General features: G+C 37.6%; 1 protein-coding gene across 2 annotated transcripts in view; it reads left to right on the forward strand.

Annotated features, from left to right (window-relative positions):
- Nucleotides 1–3,921, forward strand: part of cpeb4b (cytoplasmic polyadenylation element binding protein 4b) — a 31,622-nt gene extending 27,701 nt beyond the window's left edge. For both annotated transcript variants that reach the window (XM_039617932.1, XM_031748501.2), the window contains 2 exons: nt 429–610; nt 3,596–3,921. In XM_039617932.1, coding sequence (XP_039473866.1) covers nt 429–610; nt 3,596–3,823 — 410 coding nt within the window. In that variant the 3' untranslated portion in view covers nt 3,824–3,921. The remainder of the gene's footprint in view (nt 1–428; nt 611–3,595) is intronic.
- The last annotated feature ends 8,968 nt before the right edge of the window (nt 3,922–12,889 follow it).

The raw sequence follows: 12,889 nt of genomic DNA on the forward strand, positions 1-12,889 counted from the left end.
CATATTAAAAAGGACTGTTCAGACTTTTTAATGTTGTAATAAGTAAAGCTGAAATGTACACTTGCAGGGATTTTGTTTCCACAAACAGCATGCTTGTTAAAAAAACAGAAAAACAGTCATAAGGACGGTCAGTAAATTCAGGGCACTGCTTTCATATTTACCCCGTGAAACTCTGCAGGACTTTAATCCGTCCACGTTAATGGTTTAAACTCTCAGATGAACAGTTCTCATCAGCTTATGTGTTTGTGTTTTCTGGTTACACTGGCATGAGTTTATGTAAACCTCTGTGTCCACACAGGTAATTGCTGGATTTCTGTGTCCTGCAATCTTTGTGTCGGTGTGCCGTCTCCATCTGTGCATCAAACTTGTTTTTGTGAATGTTTTGTTGATCTAATTGTGTGCGTCTTCCTCACCCTCCCTCTTTGCAGTGGAGTTGGCCATGATAATGGACCGCCTGTACGGTGGAGTTTGCTACGCTGGCATCGACACAGACCCCGAGCTGAAGTACCCCAAGGGAGCGGGGCGGGTCGCCTTCTCTAATCAGCAGAGCTACATTGCTGCTATCAGTGCTCGCTTTGTACAGCTGCAGCATGGAGAAATCGATAAACGGGTGAGTGGAAAGAGGAAAAAAAAAAAGCTCAGTGTTTTTCTGTCTTCCCTCTCAGCCCCCTCCTTTCTTCAGCTTGCTTCCTGCTCTTACTCGGGGTGTTTCTTTCAGTTGCGTAAAGGTGATGCAAAGTTTTAACAGTTTTTCCTGGAGTAATATAGTCATAATATACTCCATTTTATACTGAAATGATCTAGTGTATGAACAGAAGAGTATAAATGACTGCTGTTAAATTTAACTTCAGATTTTACATCCATTTTAACCTTTATCCAGGCAGAGTAGTTATAATAGGCGTGCTGTGTTTGTGATGTAACTGGAGCAGAGAGTGATTTGTGTAACAGAATAATGTAGGTTCACCAGAAATGATTGGATGTTTTTAGCTGAAATATATGTTGGTGTGGTTGAACTGGGCTCTTTGCAAGCTGTAAAACTGCTCTAATGACGACTTTTCTGTTGAAGCAATAATTGAGATTTTTACTTCTGGAACTGCCTGAAATTCAAACTGTGTAACTGAGTTGACTGTTGTTTTGGTCAGGAGTTAAGGGCTATTTTGACCAGTTTCAGTAGTAAGAGTACAAATTTGTTAACAACTGCTTTTTTTTTACATTCATATGTGTTAGTGAGCCAGCATGCATAATACCAAAAACCCTGAAAGTGAAGCATCTAAGTGGAATTTGGCCTTCATTGAGTTCATTTATCAGTGCCATTCCTACTGTGACCTGAAAAATATTCTCTACAAAAAGGCTATGAACTCCAGAGCCTCACTCTTTCAGTATCAGGAACCCTACAGATGGTGCACAGTCTATTATTTATTAAAATTTCTTATTAGCCTTAACTCATAAGAATACTGTCAGTAACTTAGCCAGTGCTGTCAGCAGCAGAAGAATTACAGTAATCTCTACAGGCATGCTAATGGACTGTATATGACACAAATTCTACAGACAATAGGTGAGTTAAGATAACTTGAGACTCAGCAGATGTATGTACAGTAGAGGTAACATGGTAAGATAAGATACTGGTGTAATAGTATGGTCTTTTAAGATTTGCATAATTGTGGTGTTGTGCACATTTTGTGTAATGACTGCCTTGGTAACATTCACCTCCCAATACTACAGTCATTCATCACTGAGCACGAAAGATAAGGAGGTAAGAGGTGTTCCAAAAGGTCCTAAACAGGAAGTTTAAAATGCAGAACATTTTTAGTATTTTAATAACGGTGAAGTCGGCAGTGCGATATTAACAGCTTTAAACAGTCTTTTAAATACTGATCAGGAATAAGATATTATTATTATTATTATTGTTATTATTATTATTATTATTATTATTATTATATGAGTTCTCTATTTTCTTGGCCACATTATTTTCTGTGTGACCTGCAAATGCAGATTTTTTGATAATTCCGATTTTACTTCTAAGAGCTGTAACTGACAGCATGCACAGAAGAATTTCAGCTTTTTATTCACTATGCTTTTTATAAACAAAAACAAGTGCAACACATTTATGCAACAAAACAAATGTCAAGTGCTCAAGTGCTTTCATCTGACTTCATAATTTTCCTCATAACTGCTTACATCCTTTGCTCATACTGAGGCTGCTAGCTTGGATAGCTTTAGCATTTACCACTTTGGCTTTCTTAGCTTCTTTCAGCTCGGTGAGGATGATTTATGCCTCTCATTAATTTTGTTGTTAGAAATGTTTGTGTGTTGGTTCCTGTTCTCATGGCTTACTTTGGCTAAATTTGTGTATTTACTCACAGTGAAGAGCTTTCATGCTAACGACATGTTTGCATGTGACACTGAGTAAACCTGCAACTATTTGCATGTGCCACTGTGTGCATGTTGCACATGCATGGACTGGGCCTGCTCGTTACCAGTCAGGGCCACAAACAGTAAAAATGGTCCAGTTCTTGTCACTAGATGGTCAATCAGGGCATCTTTAATTTAATTTGTGTATGTTGAAGCATAGACTGAATAAAGAATGCACACTGTGTGGGGTGCTAGGTTAACAGCAAATCCTGACTAGCTTGGTTAGGAGGAGGAAAGCTCATACAAACACCTGCCTAAAAACACTACTTTCAGCTGCTCCCTTATTCACAAGGGATCGTGATGCCCTTCCTGAGACAAGCCCACAGGGATTCGTGTCTCCTCCCAGTCTCGAACTCTAGATTTCTTTTTTTTGTCTGTCAGGCAAACGTGTAAACCACCACAGTATGGAGCCACTCACACACACAGATCTGTTAATCACTGGTAAATAACGGATTGAGAAGATACTACAGTCTTCCTCACCAAAACTGAAGCTTAGGCTATTCCACTCAGCAAGTCGTATTATTTGTCAGATAAATCCAATAAAAATGGTAGAAAAGGCAAACAGCCCAATCGTAGCAGATTGTTAATCAGCTGTGATGAAATTAAACTGTCCATTGAGGACAAAATTGAGGTCTGTGGCATCTGCAGTGAATGAAAGTTCAATTTTGAGCCCAGGCTGATTCTGTGTCACTTGATATTGCTCATCATAAAAACAAATGTGGTTCAGAAATGCTCAAAAAGTGCAAAAAAAGAGACCTTTTTTTCCATTGTGGAAATATTTTTAATGACCAATTGCTGAAAAAAATTACAGCAGTAGGGCACCTGTGATTTTTATTAACATTAACTTAAAACAACCTGATGCAGTAGTAGGAAAGGGAAAAGTAAACGGTGAGACTCGTATCAGAAAGATGGAATTACAAAGTAACAGTAAGCTGGATTATGGACATACACTCTCCCCTGTGCATCACTCATGTGTGTGGAATAACAATGAAGGCTGTTACAAAGAGGTGTAAATGCAGTGAATTATTGATTGGATTAATTCACAGTATTAAAAACAATATTTTCTTTCCTGCTTACTGTAATGATTCCAACTCTAAATAAAAAAGCAGCACCTGTTGTGGCTCACGTTGCACCCTGCTCGTAGTATGTATGGATTTATTTATTTATGTCTACCTCTTTGCAGGTGGAAGTGAAGCCATATGTGCTGGATGACCAGCTGTGCGATGAGTGCCAGGGAACTCGCTGCGGTGGGAAGTTTGCGCCGTTCTTCTGCGCCAACGTCACCTGCCTACAATACTACTGCGAGTACTGCTGGGCGGCCATCCATTCGCGCGCCGGCCGCGAGTTTCACAAACCCCTGGTGAAAGAGGGAGGCGACCGACCCCGTCACATCTCCTTCCGCTGGAACTGAGCGGAAATTAGAGAGGGAGAGGCAACAGAGGAGCAGGAGGGCAGGTAGTGCAGGAGTCGCAAAATCATTGTACAAATAAATGCACTTTTCTGTTGCTGGTTCCTTTTTGCTCCACTTTCACCCGACATTTTTTGCAATTTTTTGTTAAATTAATATTTAAAGACGGAAAAGAAAGATTGGATTTATATCCAGATATGTCGAGGAAGCAAAAAAAAGATGTGTAATATGATTTTATTTATATGTTTGATTTTTAAAATATTTTTATTAGTTCTAAAAAAAAAAACGTATATAGAAAAGTTTGAGGTGTGATATGGTACTCTGCTATTTTAATTGGGATATTTTTCTAAACAGTGTATTTAATTTTAATTTTGATACAAGAGGCCCCGAAACAAATTGTCATTTGACATTCAGCTGACTTGTTTTGTAGCAGAGCTCTTACATTTGATTTTGTATTGAGTCTCCAGAGCAAATGCTGTTTGAACAGAATATGATTGGCTATTTATTTCTGAGAGGTAGGATTAAAGTGCCCCTATTTTGCATATTTGCATATATTTAAAGTCTCACTGTTTCATGTGAGGGAGGCGGGTGTTCACTCAAATTGATTTTGTGAAGTCCAAAAACAAGATTTGGGTCATACTGTTCACTGCTGCAGTGCCTGTCTTTAACCCTCTGTGTGAAACCCTCCGTTTTGCCTCCTGTCTCTTTAAGGGCCCCCCCTAGTGACATAGATAAGTCACAAAAGAAAAGCCTTTGACAGTTTGAAACAGTACAGCAGTATTTTCTTTGGGAGAGAATAGCAACATTTAGCATGGCCTTTGTCACTTTGACATACATATATATATATATATATATATATATATATATATATATATATATATATATATATATATATATATATATATATATATATATATATATATATATATATATATATATATATATATATATATCTCTACATATCTACCAGACTAAAGGATATGGAAGAACCCAAAAGGCATAATAGGGGCACTTTAAGTTTGCTATTGATAGCTGAGGCTCCAGAGCAAATGTGAATTAAAAAGGGTGTTGCTAAAGAAGAGTGCACTTATTTCCAGTTTAAGTACTGAAGATACACAGTATGTAAGACCCTTAGTAGTTACCAAAGCTGAATCTTAATTAACTCTGACGAGCAGAAAGAGCCCACTGCAGAACGAAATGGATTCGTTTTCCCCTCCCAGATCAAAAACGTTCGAACCTCTCGTTATGATTTCCTGGACCATACAAACATTTTGATGTTACTTGAAAATCTAAACAAAATTTTAGCAACACCGATTTGGGTTTCGATCTCCATTTTGACATGCAAAAACTAATACCTCAAACTCCGCTGCTAATGTGCCGAATACAGAGACAGAGAGAGAGAGAGAAAAAAGAAACCAAGAAAGAAAACATCGTCGCTCTCTGGTGTTCTCCTTTCCTCAGAACTATAATCAGAGGGAAGTGATACAACAGGCAGAGTGTGATGTAACTGGCACAGTTTTCTACTCAACTTGCTTCATCACCTCCTTATTTTTGTAATCAAACCCAGGGTTGTGCTAGTGACAGAGCATCGTAAAGTATACAGTGTATTATTGGAATGTATGGTAAAGGGAGGCTACAGGAGAGACAGGCTTAGTGGTAAAGAGAAAAATTCAGCCCCAGATCCCCTCCTCGTGTCTGCCTGCGGCCTCTGCTGCTAAGCTTACAGCTAACAAACAGAAGGCCTCATTCGTGGATCAAAACCTGCTCGGGGCTTGAATCCACGTCCTTCAGGACCGAGGTTAAGGCAACGTGTCACTGAAGGACGGTATTGCAGTTTTTAATGGGGCTACCACCAAACAGGAAATACCTGTCTGTGTTAGTTTTGTTTTAATGCATTTGTGCAATTCTCCCAAGTCTTTAATGGAAAAAAAAAAAGTTTTACTTTGCATCCAAGAGTTAGTTACATTTAATGAAAGAAGCAATTAAAAGTTTATCTGACTTTGGAATCGTCATCACATGGAGGGATCTGCCCTTGCAGCCAGGTCCCTCCATCTATCCTTTCTCCTGCCAAGCTAATCCAACTCAGCATCCAGTGTTTTTGAAGCATAAATGAAGATAGTCTCTGCAGTGTGCTCTACTACTGCACACTTGTGACCCACATGCAGTTTGCTCTCCATAACGAGATTGCAGGTCCAGTCGACTGTAGCCAGCGGCTTTTGGGAACCAAAGATGGCTGTGCAGTAGTGGGTCATACTGTAGCTTATTACTTGTGTGGAAGTTTTGGTTTTTCTTTTTCATTTTCTTCAAGGACGTTTTGCATATATATATATATTTTTTTGTTTTCCTAAATCTGTGATTTCTACCCAGTTTTGCTTAACTGTCAAGCCCTGATGGACTCCAGCGAACCAAAGATTGGCCTTGAACATCGTCTTTACAGAATGCGTTATGCATACGAACGATAGTGCCGTGAAAACCATCAGAACATCAGTATGGGGAGGAACAAAACAGGGCTTGCGAGACATATAAACAAGGCCTCACACTCTCTCCATAGCTCAAAATGGAGGTGTGTGCTGTCAGTTAGGCGCTAGTTGTTTTTATCTGAAATGGGTCTGCGCGTTTGGGAAAAGTAACACAAAAAGTATACCTTCCCACGGCGAAAGTAAAACTAATCCTTACCTTTGTTTGAGTCACTCAGTGGTAACCTATTAGCCGAGCATTTAAATGTCAGGGAGTTAGTACAGAAACTTGATTATTACACACACACTAGTGAGAATCCTCATATCGGCGTGGTGTTGTCGGCACCAGTTTTGCACCCTGGACATTAGTTTTGTGGGTGTGGTGGGTGAGCATTTTAGAAGTTAAAACACTTTGTGAAGAATTTGCTGTTAAATGAGATGAAAAAAAGATTATTTTATACATGGCCTGCTGATTTTTGGTACAGTGTTTTCTAGCTAAATTATTTTGTCATGCACATATAAACATTTATTATGCACTACTTTTCTAAATATTTTTTTTTTCTTTTTCCAACAGTCATTTTAGGCACATTTTTCACAAATGGGGAAACTCCTTTTTGCAATACCTCAATTTTTCACATTGTGAAAGGTAGCTTTTGTACTTTTGTTACTGAGAGATCTGCATATATGGAAATGTTCATTTTAGGAAAAACAAAAAAAAGTTGAGTGATTTCAATATATATTATTTTCAATTATGCTTTTTATACATTTCAGTGCTGAGGAATCTTTACAACTAAGTGCGCACTTGTGTTGATGCGACTTCAGATGTGCAGAGGAGAGACCAAAGAGTATCGCTCTCTTGGTCTTAGCTTTTCTTACACTAGATGTTTTCCAGTCGATCTGGTCAATAAGAGCATGGCGAGAAAAAAAAGGAAAGAAAGAAATATAATTTGGGATTGATGTTAATGTGTCTAAAAATGGCTATACTAGTTGGAAATGGTAACTTCTGTCTTGGTTTCCTCTCCATAGATGGAGCATAACTTATTATATAAGGAGAATGCAAAATTTGGTTCACGCTTAACGCTGAATCTCGTATCACAAGAATGGATGTTTGGTGTTTAGATATTTTAATATTTGAAAAAAAAGTATATATATATATTCTTGAACTTGCCAACTAGCACCTATTGTAATCCTTAGCATGCATGACGAAAAAAAAAAAGAAAAAGAAAATGACAAGTACAATGAATTAGCTATTACAATTAATTGTTGTGGTGTGCACCAAATGTTTCTCAACTATTAAGTTAAGGACACCCCGAACCCGCTCTCACCTCACCCCTCTTCCCCTCTTCCCGTCTTCCCGCCCCACGTGTCGATTTCCTCGCTTCCCCATTCGCAGACCTCTGCAGGATGCACGTGACAGAGAGATAAAAGAAACCTACCTTTGAATTGATTTGGCAGTGCAGGACTTTGAGCATCCTTTATATAGAGAACACTGTTTAAAAAGACTTGAGAACCTATCCCCGCTGTCCGTCGAGGTGATCTTACATAGACCTATCTGGAGGAAAGGGGAGCTTAAAGACTTGAATGTGGTAAATGTTGCAAGTTAACTTCAAGTTGTTATGTGCAATACTTCTTTTGAACCTTTTTCCAGATAAAGACTCTTTGCAATGTAATTCTTTAATGCCATTTTTAATTGCAGACATTTAATTAAAGAAGATGTTAATATGTTTTTCACAGTCATTTTCTACTGTTATTGTAATCCTTTTCATGCTGGTGTTTGTAAAAAAGAAAAGAAATCAAACTATTTGTACTAATATAAATAATTGAAGTTATTTTTAAAACATTAAAGGTTTTGTGCTCATTTGCTTATTTTGTTTATTTTAAGCTACTGTGATTGATTGCATTGTAATTATTAGGTCAACAATGTATTTAGCTGTTTATTGGTATATTTTTAATTGGAATGTATAATTGATTTTTATAATTTTGATCAGATTTTTGTTATATTTTTGAGGTGAAGCTTTTAATATGTTAAAGTGTCTAGTTTTTACTAATTGCTATATTGTGCTCCACAATATATGGTTCACATTTTCTGAAGGAAAATAAATATTTAAATATTTGTCTGTTAATGATGTTACTTAATGGCAAGATTTCAATAGTTTTTAACTGTGTATGGGAAGGTTGTTGTATTTATTAATAGCATTTTTTTACTTAAGATATCACCTTAATTTTTATTGTCATTTCACTTTATAAGTTCCTATTTTTGTATTTTCCTTTCTAATTAAGTTATGTAATACGGATATGTCCATATTTCTAGGAGTTGGTCTGTAGAAGTGCTAGTGAAACGAAAAAGAAAAATCTAATGTTATTTAATTGTTTGCAGCCAACTATTTATAACAGTATGCATAATTTTTAAATATTTGTAATGTGAAATGTTGAATGAAATAAATCTTAACTGTGATGAAAGCCTGTGTGTGATGTGATTATTTATGACTGTTGTGTTGTCACAGCTTTAAACCTTCAGCTCCTTAATCGGTGTTCAAATCTGGCTGAAAGTTGAATAATTAAAGAGTAATGTCGATGCCTTCTCTGGCTGAAGGCATCCGCTGTCCGCCTGATCTTCTACAATTCACAAGAATTCCCACTCCTAGAGAAAACTGCACACGACAGTCATCTGATGGCTCAAGGTCGTATTTGTTGTTTTATGGAATTTTTGAGCTGAATGAGAGAATAGTTTTTTCCTTCTTGATTTTTTTTTTTATATTAAACAACGTAACCGGAGAAATTCAACATGCAGGGTTTTATTTGTTAAGGGAACAAAGTTCTGTAAACCTACCTGGCTCTGTGTGATAAAGTAATTGCTCCCTAAACCTAATAGATGGTTGTGCCTTCCTTGGCAACAGGAACTGCAATCATGGCTTTCAGTAACTGGTAATGAGTCTTTCACATCACTGTGGAGGAATTTTGGTCCACTCTTTTTTGCAGTGTTTGTTTGTTTTTTTAATTCAGACACATTGGAGGGTTTTCCAGCATAAATGGTTTTCACACCAGATGTAACTGGTGTGAAAGTTATACTTTTGTCCCATCAGTCCATGGAATATTTTCTCCAGAGTCTTGAGGATCATGAAGATGTTGTTGTTTTTGTTTTTTTGTTTTTTATATATATATTTATTTATACAAGAGGAGCCTTTGTGCTCTTTTTGGTCAGCAGTGATTTATTTCAAACTCTCCCATGGAGGCCATTTTTGCCCAGTCTCTTTCTTATTGTTGAATCATGAACTCTGACCTTAACTGAGGAAAGTGAGGCCTGTAGTGCTTTAGATGTTGTACCGGCTCCTTAGTGATCTCCTGGATGAGCCGATAGTGCTCTCCTGGAGTAATTTTGGTAGGTCGGCCACTCCTGGGAAGGTTCACCAAAGTTCCAGGTTTTGTCCATTTGTGGGTAATGGCTTTTTCACTGTGGACTGCTTGTGATCAAAAGCCTTAGAAATGCCTTTGTAACCCCTTATAGACTTATAGATGTCAATGACTTTGTTCGTCATCTACTCTTATGTTTCTTTAGTTTGAAGGATGATGCAGGAAGGTTTGTATAATTTTGTTCCCTTAATGAATGCAATCATCATTTTTCTTCCATGATCTTTGTCTAATATTAAACATTTGTTTGATTATCTAAAACATATAAGTGTGGAAAATATAAAAAAAGAAATCAGGAATTTTGTTCACACCTCTCTGCGTCTGGTATGACCTGTCAACATTTCTCCACTTTTCAACCTTTTAGTTCATGTTTGAGTATAAAAGGAGCCTGTCTACACTTTTTCTTTGTGAGTTCATTAATACCAATCTAATAACCCAGGCACGACTGGTTCTTTTGTTTTCTGAACATGCGTGACAGCTCGGTAACACCACCAGCTGGCTGCATCTTACTCTGATTTGTAACAGAAGCCCTCTTTCCATGTAAAGTGTGATTTTTGGTCAAAGAAATGTAAATTTTGTAGAGATGTTTGATACAGTTAGGCCATAAATATTTGCACAGAGACAACTTTTTCTACTTTTGGTTCTGTACATTACCACAATTAATTTTAAATGAAATGACTCAGATGCAGTTGAAATGCAGACTTTCAGCTTTAATTCAGGGAGTTGAACAAAAAATGTGAGGAACAAAAGCATTTTTTAACACAATCCCTTCATTTCAGGGGCTCAAAGTAATTGGACAAATTAAATAACTAAAAATAAAATGTTCATCTCTAATACTTTGTTGAAAGCCCTTTGCTGGCAATGACAGCCTGAAGTCTTGAACATGGACATCAGCAGATGCTGGGTTTCCTCCTTTTTAACACTCTGCCAGGCCTTTACTGCAGCGGCTTTCAGTTGCTGTTTGTTTGTGTGCGTTTCTGTCCAAAGTTTAGTCTTCAATAAGTAAAATGCATACCCAACTGGGTTAAGGTCAGATGACTGACTTGGCCAGTCAAGAATATTCCATTTTGCTGCTTTAATAAACTCCTGGGTTGCTTTGCCGTATGTGTTGGGTCATTATACATCTGTATTATGAAACGCCACCCGATCAATTTGACTGCATTAGCTGGATCTGAAAAGAGTGTATGTCTCTGTCTCATTTGGCTTCTGTCCTGTGTCACATCATCAACAAACAGTAGTGTCCCAGTGCCACTGGCAGCCATGCACACCCAAGCCATCACACTGCCTCTGCCGTGCTTCACAGGTGATGTGGTATTATTTGGATCATGAGCTGTTCCACAGCTTCTCTATACTTTTTTCTTGCCATCATTCTGGTAGAGGTTGATTTTGGTTTCATCTGTCAAAATATCTTTTTTTCCAGAACTGTGCTAGGTTTTTTTTTTTTTTTTTTTTAAGAAGTTTTTATTTATTTATTTATTTATTTTTGAGCAAAGTCCAATCTAGCCTTTTTATTCTTGAGGCTTATGAGTGGCTTGTACGTTGCAGTGAACTCTGTATTTACTTTCATTCAGTCTTCTCTTCATGGTAGACTTGGATATTGATACGCATACCTCCTGGAGAGCATTGTTCACTTGGTTGATGTTGTGAGGTGGTTTCCCTTCACTGTGGAAATGATACTGCAATCATCCACCATTGTTGTCTTCCATGGACGTCCAAGTGTTTTTGCGTTGCTGAGTTCACCAGTGCTTTCTTTCCTTGGATGTACCAAACAGTAGATTTTGCCACTCCTGTTATTGTAGCAGATGGTTTTTTTTTCATAGCTTAAGGATAGCTTTGTTCACCTGCATGGAAAAACCCCTTTGACCACATGTTGTCTTTTCACAACAAAATCTTCTAAATGCAAGCACCACACCTCAAATCAGCCCCAGGCCTTTTGTCTGCATAACTGATAATGACTTTGAGTTAATTGTCCAATTACTTTTGGTCCCCTTTATCCAATTTGAATGTGGATACCCTCAAATGAAAGCTGAGAGACTACACATTCTGTCCATTATATAACCATAAATGGAATATGTTTGGATAAGCAGATAAAAAAACAAAACTTGTGTCAATGTCCAAATATATATGGACCTAACTGTAGTTGTTAGTGTGATACAGCCTACCTTTTCAGGTGAGGGGAGGAAAGAACACGTTGTTATCAGGAAGACAAGTTTGGAATAACATAAAACATATCTCGTCCACACCCAGTAATATGAATATAACAAGATCACTGCAGTATTAAACTATCCTGGTGCTCGGCTTATAGGCTAAAAATCAATAAGTCATCATCTGATTCCCATGGACAAACAAACGGAGCTTGTTAGATTGTGTCAGGAAATTGTATGAAGAAATAATTTGTATTACCTCATACCACAGGGCAGCTGGAGGATGATATTTCTCCACTGCAAACAGAGCTCCAGCTTTGAGGTTCTCACAAAAGGAGATGATGTAATGGTTGAAAAAAATGTCTGCAAAATCACTTTAGGTGTATTGTGTCTCGCTTACAGTCAATTATCCCATTTTAGTCGGATCCCTGAGAACCATAAAGGAGCTACTTCCTAAACCTGAGAGGACGCAGTAGGAACATTACAGTAAGTATACAGAAACAGGCATCAGATTATATCTCTGTTCAGCTGCTGAATAATCAGGTAATCACCTGTCACAAAAGGATGAAGGATGGTCATGCTCAGCTAAACTTCTAAATACTTATCCAATACGTTTGACAGTGGGGAAATAAATGGAAGCTCATCTTTAATCATCTGATGTGCTATAAAAAATATTATATTTGATCCATGGAGGAGTTAGGTGTTTATGTCAGCTGACTTGATAACCTCAGGAAGATCTACAAGCACAGCAATGAAGCAGAAAAGTGTGTAAAAGATTAAAAGTTTCCCCTGTTGTGCCTCTATGGAAATATGCTTGCTGGGCAGGAGGGTAGAGGAGGTGGTTAAACCACGGAGAAGGTGAAAAAGCATGAAAAAGTCACCACCTCTGTGAAATATGGCTGCCTACATACCAACTCTTGGGCTCCAAATGTCCCGTTAACACTGCATACAGGTTACACGTCCCCACAAACCTGTGAAATATGATTATGATTATTATTAACAATATTAATGATTAAATAATACTGAATACTATTATTATTAGTTGTATTATTTGCAGCATT

The sequence above is a fragment of the Oreochromis aureus genome, linkage group 10 (assembly GCF_013358895.1).
Source record: "Oreochromis aureus strain Israel breed Guangdong linkage group 10, ZZ_aureus, whole genome shotgun sequence".
NCBI lineage: Eukaryota > Metazoa > Chordata > Actinopteri > Cichliformes > Cichlidae > Oreochromis > Oreochromis aureus.